The sequence below is a fragment of the Dama dama genome, chromosome 20 (genome assembly GCF_033118175.1).
Source record: "Dama dama isolate Ldn47 chromosome 20, ASM3311817v1, whole genome shotgun sequence".
Classification (NCBI taxonomy): domain Eukaryota; kingdom Metazoa; phylum Chordata; class Mammalia; order Artiodactyla; family Cervidae; genus Dama; species Dama dama.
Genome location: NC_083700.1, coordinates 56,099,898 through 56,124,159, shown reverse-complemented (window position 1 = coordinate 56,124,159; position 24,262 = coordinate 56,099,898). Strand labels below are relative to the sequence as shown.

Genomic DNA, 24,262 nt, shown 5'->3' with positions numbered 1-24,262 from the left:
TTGTTAATGGAAAGAAAAAAATCATCTGGTTTCAAAGCTCTCTGATACTGAGAGGTTTAGACATCTGCTGCTTTCAGGTATCCAAACATGATGGAAAATACATTATCACTAACATAATATAGTGAATGTGTCCCTCTGTCCATCTAATCATTTCCACAGCAGTCCAGTTCACTTCAGTTGCTCAGTTGTGTCCAACTCTTTGCGATCCCATGGACTGCAGCACACCAGGCTTCCCTGTCCATCACCAACTCCCAGAGCTTGCTCGAACTCATGACCATCAAGTCTGTGATGCCATCCAACCATCTCATCCTCTGTCATCCCCTTCTCCTCCCTCCTTCAGTCTTACCCAGCATCAGGGTCTTTTCCAATGAATCAGTTCTTCACATCAGGTGACCAAAGTAGTGAAGCTTCAGCTTCAGCATCAGTCCTTCCCATGAACATTCAGGGCTGATTTCCTTTAGGATTGACTGGTTTGATCTGCTTGAAGTCTAAGGGACTCTCAAGAGTCTTCTCCAACACCACAGTTGAAAGGCATCAATTCCACAATTTACAGCAGTATGAGCCTTTAATGTAAAAACCAAATGAATTTATAGAACTATCATATAATCCTAACTTTAATGTATACATATTAGAATTTAAAGTTTATTAAAAATACAAGGATTGACTTGCCTTTCATATTTCTTCAGGGTATGCCAAGACCTGGCTGAGGCTGATTGAAAGAGAACGTGGTTGAAGGCATCATACACTAATAAAATAGAAATGATCTTTGAATAGGGAAATTGTGGGTAGGCAGAAGGACTTGCATAGGTGAAAATTCGATAAAAATTTAGGTGATTGTGACAGTTTTTAAAGTAATGCATCTTCCCCAAATAATTCCAATTTAAAATCAAGCATCAACCATGTTTTTTTATCTTTGAAAACTTGAATCTTTTGAAAAAAATTGAATAGCTATCATAATATGAAAGTATGTGTTCTAATTGCCAAATCCAGCTATACCAAATTCAGATTTTAGAGTCTGAATTTATACATAAATATATAGTACCTTTTATTACACAATAAAAGATGTTAATTTTATGTTAATTGACATAGATACTAAAAGATATTAATTGACAAAACAAAGTTTACTTAGTTGGATTTTTTTTTAAGTAGAAGGCCATTTTATCAGCTCTTAATACTTGTTTGTGTGTTGTGCAGAAGTAACTTTGTTTCACTTTGTTCATTGGTATAATGTGTTCTTTGTCTCTTACCTATGCACTTAAGCAACTAAACTCAGCACGCCTTGAAGGAGATAACATTATGGTAAATTTCTCTTACATGCTCAACCTCCTGCATGTAAAATGGCTGAAGGTTTGTTGGCCTACTGTGTTTTCTACATCTTGAATAAAGTGCCTTCTCTTGCTATTATCTACATGTAAAAGCCCAAAATAGTTGAAGCTATGCATTCATTAGTCTAACAAAAAATAGAGAATGCTAGCTGAAGTAATACTGGAACTTGAAGAACAAAAATTATGTGTTCTAGTTGACAAATTCAGCTCCACCAAATTCAGATCTTAGAGTCTGAATTTATACATAAATATATATTGCCTTTTATACACAATAAAAGATGTTAATTTTTTATGTTGACTGACATAGTTATTCAAAGATATTAATTGACAAAGAAAATTAACAAAATTTACTTAACTTAGAGAAAAGTATAAGGTATACAAATTTACTTTGCTTCACAGTACCTTCAATGTTTACTTTAATTTTCACCCAAACTCAACATAGAATTAATTTCTTCTTTGTAATTCCAGGCCAAGACAAACCCTAGTAGTTTAGGTATTTCTGTAGTGTTGAGGACTGTGCAAGCAAGCTCAGTCACTTCAGTCGTGTCTAACTGTCTGTGACTCCATGGACTGTAGCCTGCTGTCCATGGGATTCTCCAGGCAAGAATACCGGAGTGGTGGGTTGCCATTTCCTCCTCCAGGGGATCTTTCTGACCCCGGGATCAAATGCATGTCTCCTGCAGCTCCTGCATTGCAGGAAGATTCTTTACCACTGAGCCATGTGTTAATTCACTTAGGAGAGTTGCTGAATAGTGATAGCTTTGAATTAGTAATGAGAATTATTCTGTAGTATCCTATATATTTTATTGAGCTTGATTTGAGGAAATTTTTGAGGTGTTAAGCATATTTAATTTTTTAGCAAGATAGAAATTAGTAAAATCTAAACATTGTCCCAAAACTCATAAATGTTAGCCAGAAAAGATTTATAGGTACAGTGTTTGTCATAATACTCCTGGGTGTATTACTGCATAGAAGTAGATGGAATCCACTGTTAAGTAGTAAATAATTGGCAGTTTTTATTTGTTGAATCAATTGACTATTTTTATTTCATTAGCACTGTACTAAAAGGAGGGGGAAAAACATGTAATAGAAAAGATTATTATACAGAATATGTAAAATGCATTTGTTTTTTAAACTACTGCAATTATTGAAGCCCTGGCTAAATTAGGGCTTTCCTTAGATAGCAAGAGAATGCATTCATTTATTTCCATTGTCCTATTTATATGTAGGTAAATGAGAAGTATGAGACTGTTTCACTCATTGGTAGTTTAGTATATATGTCATTTTAAATCATGCTAAACAGTTATCAAGACTTTGTTTCATTTATTAGGCATTTGTTTTACTACTTATGTCATCTACTTATAAGATATGTTTAACTCTGGTAACTTTAAGTTCATCATTTCTCAAGTTTATTTTGCCTCCCCTCATGGCTCTAGCAACATTTTGTGTCCATTTATCCTTGCTTTATTTTAACTTCCTAAAATTGCAGAATTTTGAACCTAAATGAGAAATTAGAAATCATATACTCTAAACGTCTCATTTTACTGATGAGAATACTAGAACTGAGAGGCGTTAAATATTCCCAGTTTTGGAAACCTGTTATTAATTTAGAATTAGTATAAGACTCAAACATCAGTACTATTAATACATATGAAGGCATACTTTCACAGTATATTAAGCTTTATTGATTTAACTATTACTGTTTAAGCTGTTAATGTGACTCTGGAAAAAGTATGCCATGTGAATTAAAATATTACATTTTTCTATACTAAGCTGTAGAAAATGTTAAATTCCAACTTTCTTTCATGCTCTATATTTTTCTCTAATTTTTAATGCTGGCTAGATTTGGGCAGAGGAAGTGACAAAAGTAAGTAAATTATTAAACTACAGAATTATGAAACAATTTAAATGTCATTCATTCAGTAAATCTATATTGGGCAACAGCTATGGGGCCAATCACAGTCTTTGTTAGTATGTCTTATAAAATCTGAAAATTATTATGAAAAGCTCAGGTCTGTTTGGCTAGTAGCAGTTCCACAGAGTAGTAGAACAGTGCTTCAGAGACGTTGTTTGTCCACACTCTGATGAATACCAGGTACCTGTTACATTAAGCGTAATCCTTACAGTGCCTTACCAGAAGACAGTTCTTAAATACTTGGTTTATTCCTATGACAATTATGTGAATTATAGTTAACACTATGTATCTTCAGAGAAGTGAATATATCATGTCACACAAACGAATTTTCAAGGTAACTGAAGCTTGTTTTCTCTAGCTCCTATGCTAATTTTTCTGTCATTCGAGTTGAAAATATTTATAAAAAATTAAATACAGGATAACGTATATTTAACTTTGCTTACAGTTAGGCTTATTATTATGAACATGCTTTATGTACTGTGCAACAGTTGGATTCTTTGTTTTTAAAGTATGTTGTCTCCTCCCTCATTGTCAGACGGTCACTTTTAGACACTGTCCATATCACCATTACTGCCCGTCTCTACTTCTGCTACCATTTCTAATCTTCTCTTGGTTAGGAAAGCAAATAAGCAAATTTAAGAAATAAAATTATGACTAGTGCAGATTTATTTCAAGTGCAATTTGAGGTCTTCAGAAGCATTTTTCATTTACTTCTCATGTTTAGAATCTGACCTTGAGATGAGGACAATCCTGGGGATAGAGCCCAGGTGTTAATTGGGCCCCTGGCTATTAGATAGTTTTATAAACTTAGACTTATTTTCTGACTTTATAGGACTGCTGACTATGCAGTCTTGTCTCAGGGATAGGTTATGGAGCATGACTTGGAAATCCGATGTGAAACTGTTGACTAACGCCCATGGCCTCACCCCCTTTCATGGAGCCCATTCATCAGCTTAGTTATGGTTACACCCTGGCCTCTGATCTCTTCCTGAACCTCTAGCATGAAAAGAGGACAGAATAACATGGAAGAGAAAGTAGTTTGGTCAAGAAAGGGTCTCTTCCACTTTGGTTAACATACAGGTACATCAAAAAATTTTTGCAGATTTGATCTTGCAATCTCTACAAATTTGGGAAATGGTTGATATGATATCAAGAAACTCATGAAACACATATTTACATTATTATGCTTGTATATGTTTAAAAAGTTTAAAATAACATCAAAATGGATTTTGAAAAATATTCTCACTTCTGTCATTTTTATAATTTAAAAATGTGTAATTTTAAAACTTCATATTCCTGGAATATATTAAGGTTTAAGCTCCTAGGAAAAGTAGATAACACTGACCAAGATTTCATAGCAAATCATAGCAAATCTTCATAGCCTTAGAAGCTTGACCAGAATTTCTGGCTTAAAATAAGTAACCCAGTCCTGATATAACAAACCAACACATTCTTGCCCTATTTCCAATTTACATCCTAAAAGAACTCTTCTTGCTTCTCTAACCCAAGCTATGCTTTAGATCAGTTAGTCCAGTAACAGTAATTCTAAGCAGTAGAAGATCTTTTCCCTAGAACTCTATCCTAATTATAAAATTAAGTTGGAGAATGAGATCCTCCGGAGGACAGAATAAAAACTCTCAACTCATTGTCTTTCTGTAAACCCTTTTTCTGTCTCTTTCTAATATGGATTATTTTCTTCCTAAGTAAATTATTTGTGCTGAACCTAATTTCAGTTACGTCAACCTCTCTAATTATTATAATCAATTACATGTGTCAGAAGTAGAGATGGTTTGAGACGTTAGACTGTTTGCAGCTACCCCAAACACACACTGCAACTTGTTCAAGAAACATGATTTGTTTCCTTCCTGTCATTTACCTTTTCTAAAATATAAAGTCTAGATTGTACAGAAGAATGACTTCCTAGGCTTTTTAATATGGTGCTTTATTCACAAATAATTAAATTTTGTTAAAACATAGGAGACTGATTCTTCATCCTTCCTAAGATCATTTTATATTTTTTATTCAGTGTTTGTAGCTTTAAAGCATTTCCATTTCAGACTTAAGCTTCCTAGTCACTTTTAACCTGCTACCTAGCTTACTTACTTACACGTTGTACAAAAGCATTACCATTTAGTAGACTTTCCTGCCATTTCTACTAAAGGCTGTCAGATTGTATTTTCACGGTCAAACCTATGTGGAATAAGCCTCATTTATTTCTGAAGTGCCTTGGTTCTATCTGTCAAAACCTCTCGACCAAGTAGAAAAGTATATGGTGCAAATGTAACACTGAAGTAATTGGTTTTCCTTAACACTTCTTTTAGGAAGAACATTGACTTTTTTATTCTCCTGTGACATTTTTCTGCTACATACTGGAAACTTACTACTTCAGCCCTGTTAGAGTACCATGTATTCTGGTTTTGGTCAAGTAAATTTAATTTTAACTCAACTTACTGAGTAATTCAAGCTTATTTCCATAAGTCTCCTCTAGTGGTCAAGTCTTAGTCCTCTCTGCCATGTCTTTTGGCAATGGGATAAGAATGATTACAGCAACTGCTATCTCTTTTGCAGCTGCTTCATTGTTGACTGCTTCACTGGGTTAAGTATTGCCACCACAGAGGGTAAAGGAGAGGGTGTGAAAGGGAAAGAGTTCGCACCTTGTTTTAATACTTACTACAGTCTTGGAAACACTGTAATTATTTGGTTGGGGGAGTAAGCAATTTATCCTGGAGAGGTAGTAGAAAATATTATAATGATATTATCACCAATGCTAATTCCCCATGGGGAATAAGCTATTTTGAGTGATCTATAAGATTTATTTTTTTCCTCTTCATTCTCATTACCAACCAACTCTGACTAAAGATTTGTGAGAATATTTTTTTACCAGTACTTACTATTTTTAGATTTTATTTTTTTAAGTGACTTGTTTTGTCCCAGCACTAAACCTGTATCAGATAGTTAAAGCTGGTAATGGTATGCTGTTGTATACATCTCTCTCTAGCTCTGAGGTCATTTACTTCATCTTGGTAGCTTGACATTAGCTGTGGTGGAAGTATATATACCATTGAAACTCAGCACATTAGAGAATCTCCCCTCCCTCCCCCCGCTTCACCCACCCCCCCCCCCCCCCACCCAGTAAAGAGCCAGTTACTAGCACACTATTGATTAAAGGTCACTCATAACTTGCAAAAAAAATCCTAGCATATCTTATAGATAATATTTCTGCTTAAAACATATTTTATGCAAAGTTTGGAAAGACAACCGTAGAAGACATTTATGTAGGACAAAGAATCCTTTGAAGGAACCTTAGAACTGTGTCCCTAGAATCAAGTATATGCTTGATAACTAAACAAAAGAAGTTAAAATCCTCACTTCATCCTGAAGTTTTTTCATTTGAGAATGAAACCTATATTTAACTTCAAAGTCAAGTAACTATAGTAGTAACAGAATTTTTTGAAATATTTTATACATGTTAACTGGTAATCTTAAGGTTTCATAAAACATTAAAATTTACCAAAGTTTATACTAGAAAATGTTTGAAAATATATTGACTGTCCCATAGTTTTCCTAGGCTTTTATGTTTATGTCGTTAACCTTTGACATTGATTCTTTTGAGTTAAGTACCAGTAAGGAATCAGTTCTATCTAGATTAAGTAATATAGAAGAAATAAGGTCTAGAAACCAGGGACCAGTTTAGCTACAAAGTAGAATCAGGGAATTGCCAGACTTTGGGGTTTGTTTGGGGGATTTTTAACTGTCTAAATGAGTGTGCATAGCATGGACTAAGCCTTCTAATGAGATTCTAAAACTGTGTTACAATTTAAGTCTGAACAGGAATTAAGAATAACTCAAAGTGAATTTGATCGTCAGGCAGAGATTACCAGACTTCTGCTGGAGGGAATCAGCAGTACACACGTGAGTGTTCATTCCTTAGAAATTGATTTGGAACAAAAGGCTTTGATAGTCTTAGGGAAATTCTTGGAGTAGAAACTGAACTTCCTTTTCAGTCATTTATCAAGATACATAAATTGTAGCATTTTTCAAGATATATGAAGAAATATTTAAAAAATTTTTTATACCTTATCACCTAGTTTTCTCACCATCATCAAATCCATTTGTTTTTTGTTTGTTTTATTTTTTTTGGCTAAACAGTTTGTTATTACATATTGTAGTAAAATGCTAGATACTGATGATTCACCCTGAGTACAGTGTTGTACTCTGTCTCCCCTTAGCATTTGCCACTTTTAAGTAGATTTTAGAGCTAAGAAGTGACTGTAACTTTCCTTTACAGGCCCATCACCTTCGCTGTCTGAATGACTTTGTAGAAGCCCAGATGACTTACTACGCACAGTGTTACCAATACATGTTAGACCTTCAAAAACAACTGGGAAGGTGGTAATTTCCTTTTCATACATGAACCTCCTGATAAGAGAGGAAATTTGGATTTTTTTCATTTAAACTAATAATAGAGGTGAAAATAGAATTAAAGGCTTTTATTAGCTTACTTAAAATCAGATTTTTTTTTTTTAAGGGAAATGTTTATCATACTTCTGAAATAAAAACATTTTGAACTCTTTTGGCACAGAAGAATGTTAACAGGAATGAGAAGATAATTTAAGAGGAATACCTTTTTATTGCTATGTAAAGAGAGCTTAAAAGCATTTGAAGTTCACTTTTCTCTTGTATACCTTTGGAGGTAGTTGAGGAAAATAAAATTATTGATTTTTAGTTGGCCTTAGAGATAAACTAATTTCTATTTCATTACTTGTTCACCATTGAAAAAGAAAAAATTTTAGAGTGTTCTATAAGACTTCACACCCATTGATATCATTAAGTGTGGTATTATTCTTTATAGCACATATGTAAAGCACATAGCCCAATCATTTATTAAACATTTATGGAACACCTGTCATATCCAAGCACTGTTCTGTACTCTAGGATTATATCAGCAAACAAAACAGGTGAAATTGCTTATGTTTATGGAACTCACATTATAAGGTGACACTGAAAATAAAATGGTATTCAGGACAGACATCGTCTCTGCTCTCAAAACAAACGAAGTCTAGGTAGAAGTATATAGGCCATAGGTGGACAGGCCATGTGATAAGTGGAAAGATAGAGAAGTTCAGATTACTGTAAGGGACATCTAACTGTAACTCAAGTGAGTCTAGCAAAGATTCACAGATAAAAGTATTTTAGTAGGAATAATCTAGATGAAGAAAAGGGCAGGGAAGAATATCCTAGGCAAAGGGGGAATATGTATGTGAAAGAGCCAGAGGAAAGAAAGTGTGGCAGGCTTGGGGAACTGACAGTAGTTCATTCTGGTTGGATCACAGTGTTCAAGTTAACAATGGGATAGGCACTCTTCCAGGGGCAGTATCGAGAGGCACTGAGAATGAGCTAGCATTTGACATAACCATTGTAGGCTGTCCTATAGTACCACCTCTAACAAAACCAGGCTGTCCCAAATCCCTGGTAATAGAATTGTTTATACTAAGAACGTTGGGAAAGCAGCAGAATCTACATGTGGAATATGCCCGGGCCAACTTCGAGGAATTCGCTGTGACCTAAAGTTCTTATCAGGTTGTCTAAAAATGAAGGAATTTATCAGCTGGGCTTATGGTGGTTCCGTGTATGTTATATGTGTCCATGACAGAATCAAGCACACTGTTCTTATTGAGCAGAAAATCGTTGTGAAAGTGTTGAAAGCACAATCAGGAAGTTAAATTTTAAAATGAAGCTTTTTTTTTAGTAATAAAAAAAATCAAGAAGCCTTAAAAAAAAGGGTTAGTAGATGAGGCTGACAAAACATGGTCCACTGGAGAAGGAAATGGCAAACCACTTCAGTATTCTTGCCTTGAGAACCCCATGAACAGTGTGAAGAGGCAAAAAGATAGGACATGAAAGATGAACTCCCCAGGTCAGTAGGTGCCCACTGTGCTCCTGGAGATCAGTAGAGAAATAACTCCAGAAAGAGTGAGGAGAAGGAGCCAAACCAAAAACACCACCCAGTTGTGGATATGACTGGTGATGAAAGTAAAGACTAATGCTGTAAAGAACAGTATCACACAGGAACCTGGAATGTTAGGTCTATGAATTAAGGTAAATTAGACAAAGGTCAGACAGAAGCTGGCAAGAGTGAACAGCAACATTTTAAGAATCTGTGATCTAAAGTGGACTGGAATGGGTGATTGAACTGAGTTGACCATTATATCCACTACTGTTAAGTAAAAAAATCCTTAGAAGAAATGGCGTAGCCCTCATAGTCAACAAAAGAGTCCGAAATGCAGTACTTGGATGCAATCTGAAAAATAACAGAATGATCTCTGTTCGTTTCCAAGGCAAACCATTCAGTATCACAGTAATCCAAGTCTATGCCCCAACCAGTAATGCTGAAGAAGCTAAAGTTGGATGGTTCTATGAAGACCACAAAACCTTCTAGAACTAACACCCAAAAAAGGTGTCCTTTTCATTATAGGGGACTGAAATAAATGCAAAAGTAGGAAGTTAAGAGATTCCAGGAGGCTTTTTGTGCTGGTATCACTCTTGCAAACATGTTGAATGTGCCAAAAACCCGCCGGACTTTCTGTAAGAAGTGTGGGAAGCACCAGCCCCACAAAGTGACACAGTACAAGAAGGGCAAGGATTCTTTATATGCCCAGGGAAAGCGGCATTATGACAGGAAGCAGAGTGGCTGTGGTGGGCAGACTAAGCTGATTTTCCAGAAAAAGGCTAAAACTACAAAGAAGATTGTACTGAGGCTTGAATGTGTTGAGCCCAACTGTAGATCGAATAGAATGCTGGCTATTAAGAGATGCAAACATTTTGAGTTGGGAGGCAATAAGAAGAGAAAGGGTCAAGTGATCCAATTTTGAGCTTCATATTTTGTTTTATTATGAAGACAACAAAAGTTTGAGATCGTTTACTTAAAAAAAAAAGAAAAAGATTCCAGGAGTAACAGACAAATTTGGCCTTGGTGTACAAAATGAAGCAGGGCAAAGGCTGACAAGACTTTTGCCAAGAGAATGCACTGGTCATAGCAAGTACCCTCTTCCAACAACACAAAGATGACTCTACACACGGACAACACCAGATGGTCAATATTGAAATCAGATTGATTATATTCTTTGCCGCCGAAGATGGAGAAGCTCTATACAGTCAGCAAAAACAAGACTGGGAGCTGACTATGGCTCAGATCGTGAACTCCTTATTGCCAAATTCAGACTTAAAATGAAAAAAGTAGGAAAACCACTAGATCATTCAGGTATGACCTAAATCAAATCCCTTATGATTATACAGTGGAAGTGAGAAATACACTCAAGGGATTAGATCTGATAGACAGCCTGATGAACTATGGATGGAGGTTCGTGACATTGTACAGGAGACAGGGATCAAGACCATCCCCAAGAAAAAAATGTAAAAAAGCCAAATGGCTGCCTGAAGAGGCCTTACAAATAGCTGTGAAAAGAAGAGAAGCAAAAAGCAAAGAAGAAAAGGAAAGATATACCCATTTGAATGCAGAGTTCCAGAGAAAAGCAAGGAGAGACAAGAAAGCCTTCTTCCGTAATCAGTGCAAAGAAATAGAGGAAAACAATAGAATTGGAAAGACTAGAGATCTCTTCAAGAAAATTAGAGATACCAAGGGAACATTTCATGCAAAGGTGGTCTCGATAAAGGACAGAAATGGTATGGATCTAACAGAAGCAGAAGATATTAAGAAGAGGTGGCAAGAATACACAGAAGAGCTACAGAAAAAAGATCTTAATGACCCAGATAACCATGATGGTGTGATCACTCACCTAGAGCCAGGCATCCTGGAATGTGAAGTCAAGTGGGCTTTAGGAAGCATCACTACAAACTAAGCTATTGGAGGTGATGGAATTCCAGTTGAGCTATTTCAAATCCTAAAAGATGATACTGGTGACTGAGCCATGAAATTAAAAGACACTTCCTCCTTGGAAGAAAAGCTATAACCAACCTAGACAGCATATTAAAAAGCAGAGACATTACTTTGCCAACAAAAGTCTGTCTAGTCAAAGCAATGGTTTTTCCAGTAGTCATGTATGGATGTGAGAGTTGGACTATAAAGAAAGCTGAACAGCTAAGAATTGATGCTTTTGAACTGTGGTATTGGAGAAGTCTCTTGAGAGTCCCTTGGACTGCAAGGAGATCCAATCAGTCCATCCTAAAGGAAATCAGCCCTGAATATTCATTAGAAGGACTGACGCTGAAGCTGAAACTCCCATACTTTGGCCACCTGATACGAAGAACTGACTCATTTGAAAAGACCCTGATGCTGAGAAAAATTGAAGGCAGGAGGGGAAGGGGACGACAGTGAATGAGATGGTTGGATGGCATCACCAACTTAATGGACATGAGCTTGAGTAAACTCCTGGAGTTGGTAATGGACAGGGAAGCCTGGCACGCTGCAGTCCATGGGGTCACAGTTGGACACGACTGAGCAACTAAACTGAACTGAACTGAGATGAGGCTAGAATAATGAAGCAGTGTCATTTCATGAATGCCCTTTAAGTAATGAGGAGTTTGAGATTTATATAATGAGGAACCATGAAAGCAGGGGAGTCATATGTAACATTTGAAAGAGGAATACCAAGAGAATTTATTTCAAGGAATAAGGAGAAAAAATTAAAAACCCTCATCACTTTGGTTTTCCTTTCTGCATAGTAATCCTTCAAAACTAGGCATAGAACAAAATTAGTCACTTCCACAAAACCAATTTTAAGGCCAAGGAGCCTAGTACTTCCTGTTCATATTGTCGTGATGTTCTAGCAGTGCAGCATAGGGGTTGCTGTTAAAATCGTTCATCCTTGCATTCTCCTTAAAGCCATTCAAATGCTTGGAACTCAGCCATTCAGACAAAATCTAGTCATTGATGCTCTGAGGTAGGTACTATTATTATCCACATACAGATGAGAAATCAGAACTGGTTATAAGATTAGTAGATATATTTTATTTTTAATAGTGGGAAAGTTTACATATTGTGCTACAGTGGCAGGAGGTTTAGAGTTTTGTTTTAATTTAGCAGTAAAAGTTCTTAGCAGGGGAAGATGGTCTTTCGGGGTTTTTCTGTTTGGTGTTTTGTTGTTTTTCTTTTTACATTAATTCCCCAAAATTAACATCAGTAGAACTCAGTGGCTAAGCAAAAGTTAATTATACTGGTAAGTTTAAAAGTAAAATTCCATGGTTAAACATTTAAAAAATCCTGTCTGGATATACAAACACATCTGTGTTGAGAGAGCTTATCTTTTTTTTTTTTTCCCCCTCCAGAAATGTATATACAGGCTGCATTCACTGAGGAAGGGATGCTCGGAAATGTATTCTTAACTTCAGAGTGAAACTTGAATTAGAAATTAGTTCTTTTTATCATTAGAACTCTTTTACCCATCAGAGAAACATTTGCTTTTAATTTTTAAAAGCAGTATTCTAGACATCAAGGATAGCGTATAAACAAAATAGATCATACTCCTGCCTTCATGGAACCTACATTCTATTTAGGGGTAGAGGGGAGTAGAAAATCAATATGTTTTATCAATTACATAGTATATTAGATGGTGATAAATGCACTGGAGAAAAATAGAGCAGGAAAGTAGAGATTTACATAGTCAGGGAAGACAGATTTGAAAGATGTGAGAAAATAAAGCACACGAGCTTTATTATTATTAGAGATGCTCCAGGAGAGGAGGTACAAAAACTCAGAAGCAGGAACATGGTTGTATGTTCAGATAACAAAAGAGAGAGCTTAGCTGAAGATTAATCAAGGAAACAGGGAGCTAGGATATATAGGCTTTGGAAAACACTCTGTGGACTTTGACCTTTACTTGGAGATAAAGTCTGGAGGATTTTGAGCTGAAGAGGGACATGATTTGATTTTAGCTTTTAACAAGATCATTCTTGCTGCCCTGTTGAGGATGTTAGAGGGTAAGAGTGGGAGCTGACAGGCCTATTGGGAGCCTATTGCAGTAACTTGGTCAATAATCCAATCAGGAGATGATGGAAGCTTGGATGGGGGGATTGAGATAGATATGGTAGAAGTGCTCAAACCCTGGGTGTGTTTTTAAAGGTAAAAACAGCAAGGGTTTGCTGATAAGTGTTCTATATATGAGACCTAGAGGTGTCAAGAATTACTGCCGGTGTTGGCCTGAGCACCTGAAAGAATTAGAGTTTTGGTTCATTAAAGTGGGGAATACCCCAGGAGGAGCAGGTTGGGTGTGGGGAAGGCACATCAGGTATATCAGGAGCCCAATTTTAGACGTGTTAAGTTTGAGAAATGAAACACTCAAGTGGAGATAATCAGTTTCAGGATATGCAAGTCTGGATATTGGTGGGGAGTGAATTAGATAAATTAGACATTTGTCAGTATATCAAGGATATTTAAATCTGTGAGACTAGATGAACTTACCAAGGGAGTACATAGAGAGAGGGGCTTCCTTGGTAGCGTGCTGGTGAAGAATACACCTGCAATGCAGGTGACCCCAGTTTGATTCCTGGGTCAGAAAGATCCCCTATAGAAGGGATAGGTTACTTACTTCATTACTCATGGGCTTCCCTGGTGGCTCAGATAGTAAAGAATCTGCCTGCAATGTGGGAGATCTGGGTTCAATCCCTGGGTTGGGAAGATCCTCTGGAGGAGGGCATGGCAATCCACTCCAGTATTCTTGCCTGGAGAATCTCCATGGACAGAAGTGCATGTGCAGAAACCACATGTGTGGCCTTGGATTAAGCTGTAAAAGGCATGAGGAGTGTTTCACTGTGACCTGTAGATAGTTCAAGTGAAAAGAGGGCTGTTAGTAGACCTTTGTATTTAAAATATTGAAGTCATTGCTGACCTTGATGAGTAGCTTTAATGGAACAGTGTGGGCAAAAGCTTGTTTGCCAGCGGAAGGAGAGAAACTGTTGACAGTAAGTTTAGATAAGTCTTTCAAGTAGTTTTACTGTAAAGAGGAATAGAGAAGTGAAGCACTAGCCAGAGGAGGAAGTAGCGTCTAGCCCATTTTTGTCTTGTTTTTTTAAGATAGGAGAAATAAAAGCATGATTATAATCTGATAAGAATGATACACTAAATGGAGAAAATACTATATTGAAAAGAAAGGGAAGAATTGGTAGTGTGATATCCTTGAGAGGCCATATTATACCCAGGTAGAAAAATTTACCTTAAAATAATCTTAGGGGCATAGATATAGCTCATCTGTAGTACGAGGAAAGATGACCAAAAGCGTGGAAGTTTCCTGATTGTTTTTTTCTCCTCTTAAGATAAAAAGGAAGCAATTCACCAGCTGATTATAAAGGTTAAGCGAGAATTGCTGAAATTTTACAGATGGATAAAGGGGCATGAAAAATCATCAGGAGAATGTTAAGTGGATAGATTTTAGAGAAATGTAGTGTAGTTGCCAGGCAGCATTGTGGACCCACTTGTTCCTACTGAACTCGCTGAGTGTGAGACTAGACTATGATTTTGTATTTTTTCATGTCATAGATACATGGATACTGAATAGATAATTAGGGAGATCTTTACCAAATGAGTAGTATGAAGTAAAGGACATAGGATTTGAAGGTATATGCAAGGGGGGTGATTCTGATAATTTACCTTCACACAAATGGCATGCTGGTAGGATAATAGATGGTAGGTCTATGGTAGGACTATAGATCCGAGATCAGTTCAGTTCAGTCACTCAGTCGTGTCCGACTCTTTGCAACCCCATGGACTGCAGCACACCAGGCCTCCCTATCCATCACCAACTCCAGGAGTTTACCAAACTCATGTCCATCAAGTCAGTGATGCCATCCAACCATTTCATCCTCTGTCATTCCCTTCTCCTCCTGCCTTCAATCTTTCCCAGCATCAGTGTCTTTTCAGATGAGTCAGCTCATCGCATCAGGTGGCGAAAGTATTGGAGTTTCAGTTTCAACATCAGTCCTTCCAGTGAACACCCAGGACTGATCTCCTCTAGGATGGACTGGTTGGATCTCCTTGCAGTCCAAGGGACTCTCAAGAATCTTCTCCAACACCACAGTTCAAAAGCATCAATTCTTTGGCCCTCAGCTCTCTTTATAGTCCAACTCTCACATCCATACGTGACTACTAGAAAAACCATAGCCTTGACTAGACGGACCTTTGTTGACAAAGTAATGTCTCTGCTTTTTAATATGCTATCTAGGTTGGTCATAACTTTCCTTCCAAGGAGTAAGCATCTTTTAATTTCATGGCTGCAGTCACCATCTGCAGTGATTTTGGAGCCCCCAAAAATAAAGTCAGCCACTGTTTGTTTCCACTGTTTCCCCATCTATTTGCCATGAAGTGATGGGACCAGATGCCATGATCTTAGTTTTCTGAATGTTGAGATTTAAGCCAACTTTTTCACTCTCCACTTTCACTTTCATCAAGAGGCTCTTTAGTTCTTCTTTACTTTCTGCCATAAGGGTGGTGTCATTTAAATATCTGAGGTTATTGATACTTCTCCCAGCAATCTTGATTCCAGCTTGGAATCTGAGATAGGCTTGTTGAAATGAGAGTACTAGGGAAAAAGATGATGGTCAGAGAATGGAATGTTGGAAAATACGATTATTATAAGGGTTATAGTTTTTGGAATTAATAAAGTCTAGATGAGGCATTGGTAATGGATGGCTGAATTGGGGTCAGGCACAGAATCACTAGAAGAGAAGAGCCCATGGATCTGATAGGCCAAAGTGTTCAAATAATTAGATTAACAATTATTTGAACAATCTAAGAATTGTTCAAATAATTCTTAGAATCACCAAGAATTAAGATACACTGGCAGAAACAAAAATTTAGAGATAAAGATGAAAAAAAAATAAGACAACTGTAGATGATTGCAACAAGAGATAGTTGATAGTTGAATAACATGAAATTCAAAAATTTGGTAGGAGTAATCTTGGTGACGGAGAAGAATATAGGAATGGAAATGAGCATACAACTCCTATAGCTTCCACCTCTAGGCTCAATGATACATGGAGTGTGGGAGATAAGCACAGCATCAGGAGGTAAAAGGAAGGTTTAGAGAAGAGGTTAAGGAGAAAGGATTTTGCTGACTGATTTCTAGATGGCACAGGAGTCATAAAGAAGGAAACTCTATTTTATGAAGAGATTAATTTCACCTACCTTTACCGATGAAGCATTTTATATTTTAACTAGTGATACCACTTTAATGGCAGAAAGTAAAGAGAAACTAAAGAGCCTCTTGATTAAAGTAAAAGAGGAGAGTGAAAAAGCTGGCTTACAACTCAACTTTCAAAAAGTGAAGATCATGGCACCTGATCTTATCACTTCATGGCAAATAGATGAGGAAAAAGTAGAAACTGTGTCAGATTTCATATTCTTGGGCTCCAGAATCAATGTGGATGGTGATTGCAGCCACGAAATTAAAAGATGCTTCTCCTTGGAAGAAAAGCTATAACAAACCTAGACAGTGTATTAAAAAGCAGAGACATCACTTTGCTGACAGTGGTCCTTATAGGCAAAGCTATGCTGTTTCTAATAGTCATGTATGGATGTGAGAGCTGGACCATAAAGAAGGCTGAGCACTGAAGAGTTGATGCTTTTGAACTGTGGTGTTGGAAAAGACGCTTTAGAGTCCCTTGGACAGCAAGGAGATCAAACCAGACTAATCCTAAAGAGAAGGAAATGGCAACCCACTCTAGTATTCTTGCCTGGAAAATCTCATGGAACAAGGAGTCTGGTAGGCTACAGTCCATGGGGTTGCAAAGAGTTGGACACAACTGAGCGACTTCACTCTCACTTTCAGGGAGATAGTGAAGGACAGGGAAGCGCATGCTGCATGCAGTTCATGGGGGTCCCAAAGAGTCGGACACAACTTAGCAACTGAACAAAAACAATGAATTTTAATAGGATTGTTTTCAACCTTAGAAGTGGTTGGATTAGAATGATTATTGGCCAGTCATGTTACGTTTTTTTCTATTTAGTATTATGGAGAAACAGTAAGCGTAAAATAAACTGAAAATTAGAATTATCTTTAAAGTATTTGTAAGCACATTGATAAAAAGATTTCACTAATTTCTAATAAAACTTTTATTTTTCCCCTTAAACAAGAATTTGTGATATCCGCCCTATTCTTCTGTTGAGTATTCATTATGTTATCAGTCATAACATATTATTTGAATGTCTATCCCTTCACCTGTCTACAATCCATAAAAGAATGGTATTGTTTCATCTTTATATCTCAGCTTGTTCTAGTGATGCTGGACAAGGAGATACTCAGTAAATATTTGAATAAACAGGAAAATGTGAAAATCTATTTTATGAAAAGAGTTGTTGGTCAAATATTTCTCAAAGAATTAGCTTGAAAACTTTAATCTGTGGTAGTATCTGACATTTAGGTAAGGTTTTCATTGGTTTTTGAATTTAAAAATTCATAAAGGAAGGAAAAGGTTAATAAAACATACAGTAGAAAATTGAAGTATTATGAATCATTTTTCTGGAGAAAAATAGATATTTTTTTTAAAACCTTTTAAAGTTTATACTTGTAAAGATGACTTTGAAACAGACTTTCAAGGATTTTATATTTAAAAATAACCTGCCTTTTCTCTAATGTAATTGACCCAAGAGGGGTAATCTAAATAGCACCCTTCATCATTAAAATATTAACATCTTTTAAATCTTTAGCCTGTGGAGGTTGGTAGAAGGTAAATACTGCCACCAAGTGGTGATATGCAGAAACTTTGGCCCTGTATACATAATTGGAGATTTTCTTTTCAACAGTTTTCCGTCCAATTATCATTCTAACAACAACCAGACTTCTGTGGCACCTATACCATCTGCTTCATCAAATGTGATTGGTTCCTCTGCCTTGACTTCAACAAGTAGCCTAGTAATCACCTCTCCTTCCAACCTCACTGACCTGAAGGAGTGCAGTGGCAGCCGGAAGGCCAGGGTTCTCTATGATTATGATGCTGCAAACAGTACTGAATTATCACTTCTGGCAGATGAGGTGAGTAATATGGATATAAAAAGAAAACTGTGTCATAGTTTGACTTAACCTTCCAGTATAACTAAATGCAAATTCATCATTACTTATTTAGAAATAGTTTATTATGAATGTTTTTATAGATTGCAGATGATTATATTAACATTTTATAAATTTTTAAATACTATTTTTTAACAAAATAGAACATCACAGAAATATTTAAAGCTTTTAACTGCTAAATAATTAGATTTCTAAAACTGCCTCTAATAAAACCCTTTATCTTTCACATTGATGATAATGTTTATAATGTGATGTGTTTGTTTATGATAATATTTAAATGTTTATAGTGAATAATTTACAACTTAAACAAATTAAATCTGATTAGTTTTCTGTGTATTTATTTATTAATATAGTTAATAACTGGAAATGTTTTATTTTGTAGGTAATCACTGTTTTCAGTGTCGTTGGAATGGATTCAGACTGGCTAATGGGTGAAAGGGGAAACCAGAAGGGCAGGGTGCCAATTACCTACTTAGAACTGCTCAATTAAATAGGTGGACTATTGAAAGATACCATATTTATATACAGTTAACTCTTAATAAAGCAGGTTTAAGTATCTTTCATGTTAATGTCTTAAAAAACTGAAAAGAAAATACCAGCCATCAGAAACTGGCCTTTCTGCCAATAAAATCGCATGGTGAATATTTCATTACAAAAGTTATGTTAGAGCTTTCATGCCAAGAATGTTTTGTTACAAAATTCTCTTTCTACTGAGGTTTCACTAATACGTAGCTTCTACTTTTGAGCCCCAAGTTAAAGCAGAAGAACTGTTTTCTACTGGATTTTTCATTAATGGCAAGCTTTTTCTTTTATGTAAAATAAATTTATTGTGAATTGGTATCAGTGACTCATTTATTAGGTATAATTAATAACCAAAGAATAAAGTTAAAATTTGTTTTTAACTTGGTTTAAAAAGAGCTCTAGGATATAAACCTCTTTTGTGAAAAATGTTTCTGAATGTTTTCATAAACAAAATTTAGTTACACCATGTTTACCTTACTTTCCAGCAGTCATTGAATGATGACAGTATTCTATTTCAGTGAGCTATTTTGAGGGCTTTTTATTAAACACTACTGAATGATTTCTTCTAAGAATAACTAGTCCTCAAGAAGTATTACCATATTTCTCTAATACATTTGCAGTTAAGATTCTAAATCATCTGGGACAAACTCAGTTCACTGAACCAATGTTTCTAAGATTGTTCAGTTGGCACCATTTAATCCATAATCAGAATTGGATGTGTTAAGATGTTATAGTACAGTAAAGAGAATTTGTTCTTATTCAACAAGAAATCCTTATAAAAATATGGATTTGCACAGCTGTGTTTGTTATAGAGTAAATTGTATGCAAACAGTGTACTTTTGGTTACTTTAAGCCTACAAATAAAATTTTAAAAATTTACTAATGAACTTAGGTTATCCTGATCAGGCTCTCTAGTTCACACACTAATGAAACAATTAGTAATATACTTGGAATCAGAAAATTGCTGTGTGGGCTATTGCTAGGAATCAGCAGATTGTTACCATGTCAGGACTTCTGCTCTCATTTTCATTCATTCATCAAACATTTGTTGGGTGCTAGGCACTATGCTGATCAGCTTGGAATACGATCCTGACCAAGATGCACTAAGTTCTTCCCCTTACAGATCTTAAAGACTGGTAGAGGATACAGAAAAATAAGTAAGCAATGGTCATATAACAGAGTCAATGTCATGATAGAAGGAAAATGTGATACTTTGGAGCTTTGGGAGTCACCTCGTTCAAATTTGGGTAGTGGGAGATGGTTTGGAGAGGAAGTGTTCCAGACAGAGGAAAAAGTTAAGCCAGGCCTGGAGCTGAGAGAACGTAGAACATTGTGTCAGCTCAGAGTGGTTCAATCTGGCTTACACGTGAAGTATAAAGGTGTAGTTATTTTCTTTAGGAAATGGTAATGTGTCAAAATTACATGTTTTGGTACTTTGAAAAATGAATATTAAGCACAAAAGATGTTTTAAAATGGTGTTTAAGAGTTCTTAATGAGAGCTTGGTGAACATGTTGATAATTCAGTTTACAGTTCAAATTTTAACAGTAGTTGTTACGTTTCTATTCTGAGACAAATTTCTCTGCAGTTTTATAGTTGTGAAAGATGATTTGATTCACCCTGTGAATTTCCGTACTGTTAATCCCCAGAGCTGCTCACACTGGTCAGTTAGCCATAAAACCACTTGGGTGAAGCTTTTCCCCCCCAGAAAGGAAGCTCGACGGCCAACCCAGAGCACCATCTATTATGTAAACCCAGATTTAGGCTTTTAGAAGATCATACAAAAAGATCAGGTCAGCTTTAATAGCAACTGTAAATTAGGCTTATGGGAAGTAGAGTAGTAAAAGGGAAAGAATATGAGTAGTGGAGTGAAATTGTCCTGGGTTCACATCCAGTCTTCTTCACATACTGTGCTCTTTGAGCTTCAGCTCAGATGTCATGTAAACTGCCATTTCCTTGGTAGTAAAATGGGGATAATAATTATGCCACCTTAAGGTTATTGTGAGGATTTTATAGAAAAAAAAAAAAAAAAGTTTTAAAAATAGTAATAAAATATCTATAAAACCTATACCTGTAGATTTTATAACTATCTTATATGTTAGATAACTTGGGGGGGAAAGCTTGGCACACTGTAGAAATGTGCTGTAAAAATTTTTCCCCTTGTTAGCTTCTGTAGCTTCCTGACTGTTGGCCTTGTTTACAACTGTGAATCAGAGATTCATCTTCTTTGTCCATGCTCTGTTCTATTCCTTATTGATTCTATCTTGCATCCTCTTTAAATCAGATCAAGATCTAGGTTTAACCTCGCCACAGTCAGTGTACATTTTTATCAGAACCTTCTGCTTTCCATCAAATGAATGTTGCTTATTGTAACCCAATAATGTACAGTAGCCTTCAATAATGTTAAGAGTTCAAAGGTTTTTTTTTGTGCCTTTGTCCACCACAAATCCAGCACAATATGTAAATTTGTTTTTATGTTTATTGTTTTTTAATTTAGTGGAGTTTTGTTTGGTTCTTTGGAGTCTTTTGGATTTAATTTTGGTTTGGGCTTATTTTATAAGGTCATAGGTTTAATTTTTACTCAGGTAAAGGTCTGTAGGTTCTTAGGCATGGAACAAAACCTTGGGAAGCCTATTAATTCATGGTGCAATTTAGAATTACTTAAATAATCTCTGTGGCCCTGAGCTTAATCTAAAGATACAGTAATGTGAAGGATGCATATATGAATGAAATAGTAAACTTGGAAATAATTGTAGGCTCTTTTTACAAACAGAAGTAACTGATTATCTCTTTTATTTGTCCTGAAGGTAATTAACCTAAAAGGTCATTGCATTAAATTGTTTTTGTGGTGCTGATCAGAAGAATTCATATTGCAGGAGACTAGGTCTCAGAAATGGGAATGTGCCTCACTCTGAATAATGTGAGAAATAGGAAGCCTGAGGCCAGGGTCATTAGTGGGTTGGAGTTCATCCTCATAGTCTGCTGTTCTCCATCAGAACAAAGGAGCAGGATGTAAATGGAGGAGCTGGTCTTGGGAGGACATGTAGAAGATGAAGGAGCACAGGTCTAAAAGCAGCAGCTTTGTTTACCCAGGAAGGTCCAGCTTGCCTCCATGCTTTTTTTAAATGATTCCTTAAAAATATCTTCCCTAGCTCCCAAACACCTGAAAGTTTGAAATATGTTTCCGTATTATGTAGCACTTCAGGTCTGAGTGAGAAGCCTTAATAATAGGAGGCTCTGCAATGTGACCTACAGCCAGCTCTACCTCAGGGGCTTCCCAGGTGGCGCTAGTGGTAAAGAACCTGCCTGCCAGTGCAGGAGACATCAGAGGCAAGGCTTCGATCCCTTAGAGGAGGGCATGGTAACCCACTCCAGTACTCTTGCCTGGAGAATCGCATGGACGGAAGAGCCTGGCAAGCTACATTCCATACGGTTGCAACGAGTCGGACACAACTGTAGCGACTAAGCACCACACAGCTTTGCCTCAACCCCTTCTCCAGATGGCTAAGTGACCCTTACCTCGTGGTGAGACTGAAGTGGGGGTGTGGTATTTGTCCACAGCACACCTGCCCTTTCTCCCACATCCTAATGGGAAACTGCTCAGTAGGGAAGTGGTTCCCAGTGTGAGACTCCCCAGGACAGGCAATATCAGCATCACCGAGGAACTTGCTAAAAATGTTAATTTGTATGTCCAAGTACCTTTTTTGGTACATGTTGTCTTCAAGGGGCTATAAAACTAGTCTTAGTTCTCCCATGTAACATTTTTAAATACATTTCAAGACAAAAACTGAATTCTGATCTTTACTGTGTTCTAGTACTAATTGTAATTAGTTACTTTAAATTATTTGTTTAGTATGTATGTATCTGTCACTCTGGAATGTAGGCTCCTGAGATTGAGACTGTTAATTCTTTGGATCACAGTTAAATTCCCAACTCTCAGCATGAGACCTGGCACAGAGTATATACTCAATATTTGTCAAAGAAAGAAAAAAATGCAACTCTTAAGCCTTATCCAAGTTCCACTGAAACCAACTCTGGGAGTAGGACCCAGCATTCTGTCTTTACAGGCCGTTTAGGTGATTACCCTCCTAAGTTTGAGACTGGCTTGACTAGAATAAAGATAATGTGCCTTTTACCTTCAGGCCTGCTATCTGACATCACTTGAAAATTCTCCCTGCCTTTTGTATACCAACAACGTTTATCTCAAGTGTGGAGGAGCCTTGCTCTGGGCTGCATTACAAGTGGGTGTGAAGGTATAAGGTATCCTTCCTATAAGAAAGGACAGTACTACTTAGAATGCCTGTACTTGATTGATGTGAAGGGTTTCTAGGGATGGATGTGTTTGTCTGAAGAAGGGTAAGCATTACCACCACCCACATTTCCACTCTGCACAGTCACAGCTTGACGTCATTAAAGTCATATCAGACTAACATGACCATCCTGGTGCTCGGGCTGCTAAGCTCTGCTCTCCATATTTTGAAGGAGACCTTCTAAGAATTGCAAGTGCTTTTTTAAAAAATACAAGTCATAAGTGCATTGATAAAAAAGGAGGAAAAAAGGATATAAAGATAAAAAATCACTTACAATTCCACCATCCAGGGAGTGCTACTGTTACCTAGGTGTATAGACTTAGAGATTCTTCTGTGCTTTTGTAGGTTTTTAAAAATGGGATCAAGTTGTACATACTGTTTTGTAACTTTTTTTTCACTTGAGGGTGCCATGACTATCTTGCCGTGTCAGAATGTGTTTCTATATCTTTCTTAATGGCTGCATGGTGTTTCATCCCCTGTGCCACATTTTATTAAACTGCTGTTCTTAGGGTGTTTCCAATTTTTCACTAATAAACTGCTTTAAAGGACATTGTGTTGTTAAATCTTTTATGTGTTCTTAATATTTCCTTAAGGTGAATTCTTGAAGGTGGAAATGCTCTTGTAGAGTATGCCAGTTTATAAAAGCTTTTGTCACTGCCACTTTGGCCCTTAGAAAACTTACCAGGTTATACTTTAATCAGCAGTATAAGAAAGAATACTGTTTCTTTTTGGAGGGCTTCCAACTGAATGTTTTTAGAAGCTTCAGTTTAAAAGTAAAGGGTGAGAGGAAGATAAAAATACCCTGCAAAATTAAAACCAAGATCACTCTTAAATTATTCTGACAGGACATCATTTACTCTTCTACCTTCTTTTATGTGTTTTGGGATACTTAGGGAATGTTTGACAGAGAAGGCAATGGCACCCCACTCCAGTACTCTTGCCTGGAAAATCCCATGGATGGAGGAGCCTGGTGGGCTGCAGTCCATGGGGTCGCTAAGTGTCGGACATGACTGAGTGACTTCACTTTCACTTTTCACTTTCATGTATTGGAGAAGGAAATGGCAACCCACTCCTGTGTTCTTGCCTGGAGAATCCCAGGGACGGAGGAGCCTGGTGGCTGCCATCTATGGGGTCGCACAGAGTCAGACACGACTGAAGCGACTTAGCAGCAGCAG

The 24,262-nt window shown here is 36.7% G+C and overlaps 2 protein-coding genes across 2 annotated transcripts in view; both read left to right on the top strand.

The window, feature by feature from the left end:
* SH3GLB1 (SH3 domain containing GRB2 like, endophilin B1) overlaps positions 1 to 19,097 on the top strand; it is a 43,021-nt gene extending 23,924 nt beyond the window's left edge. Inside the window, exons 6-9 of the mRNA XM_061121474.1 lie at positions 7,063 to 7,152; positions 7,529 to 7,629; positions 17,993 to 18,221; positions 18,640 to 19,097. Of these exons, the coding sequence (XP_060977457.1) occupies positions 7,063 to 7,152; positions 7,529 to 7,629; positions 17,993 to 18,221; positions 18,640 to 18,747 (528 nt within the window). The 3' untranslated portion in view covers positions 18,748 to 19,097. The remainder of the gene's footprint in view (positions 1 to 7,062; positions 7,153 to 7,528; positions 7,630 to 17,992; positions 18,222 to 18,639) is intronic.
* LOC133041097 (large ribosomal subunit protein eL42-like) lies at positions 7,636 to 17,984 on the top strand. Its single transcript, XM_061121475.1, has one exon. It carries the CDS (start codon positions 9,792 to 9,794, stop codon positions 10,110 to 10,112), a length of 321 nt encoding a protein of 106 aa, XP_060977458.1. The 5' UTR covers positions 7,636 to 9,791; the 3' UTR covers positions 10,113 to 17,984.
* Positions 19,098 to 24,262: the final 5,165 nt, after the last annotated feature.

Coding starts and splice junctions, on each gene's coding strand:
- LOC133041097 (XM_061121475.1), top strand. CDS start 9,792: ATGTTGAATGTGCCAAAAACCCGCCGGACTTTCTGTAAGAAGTGTGGG.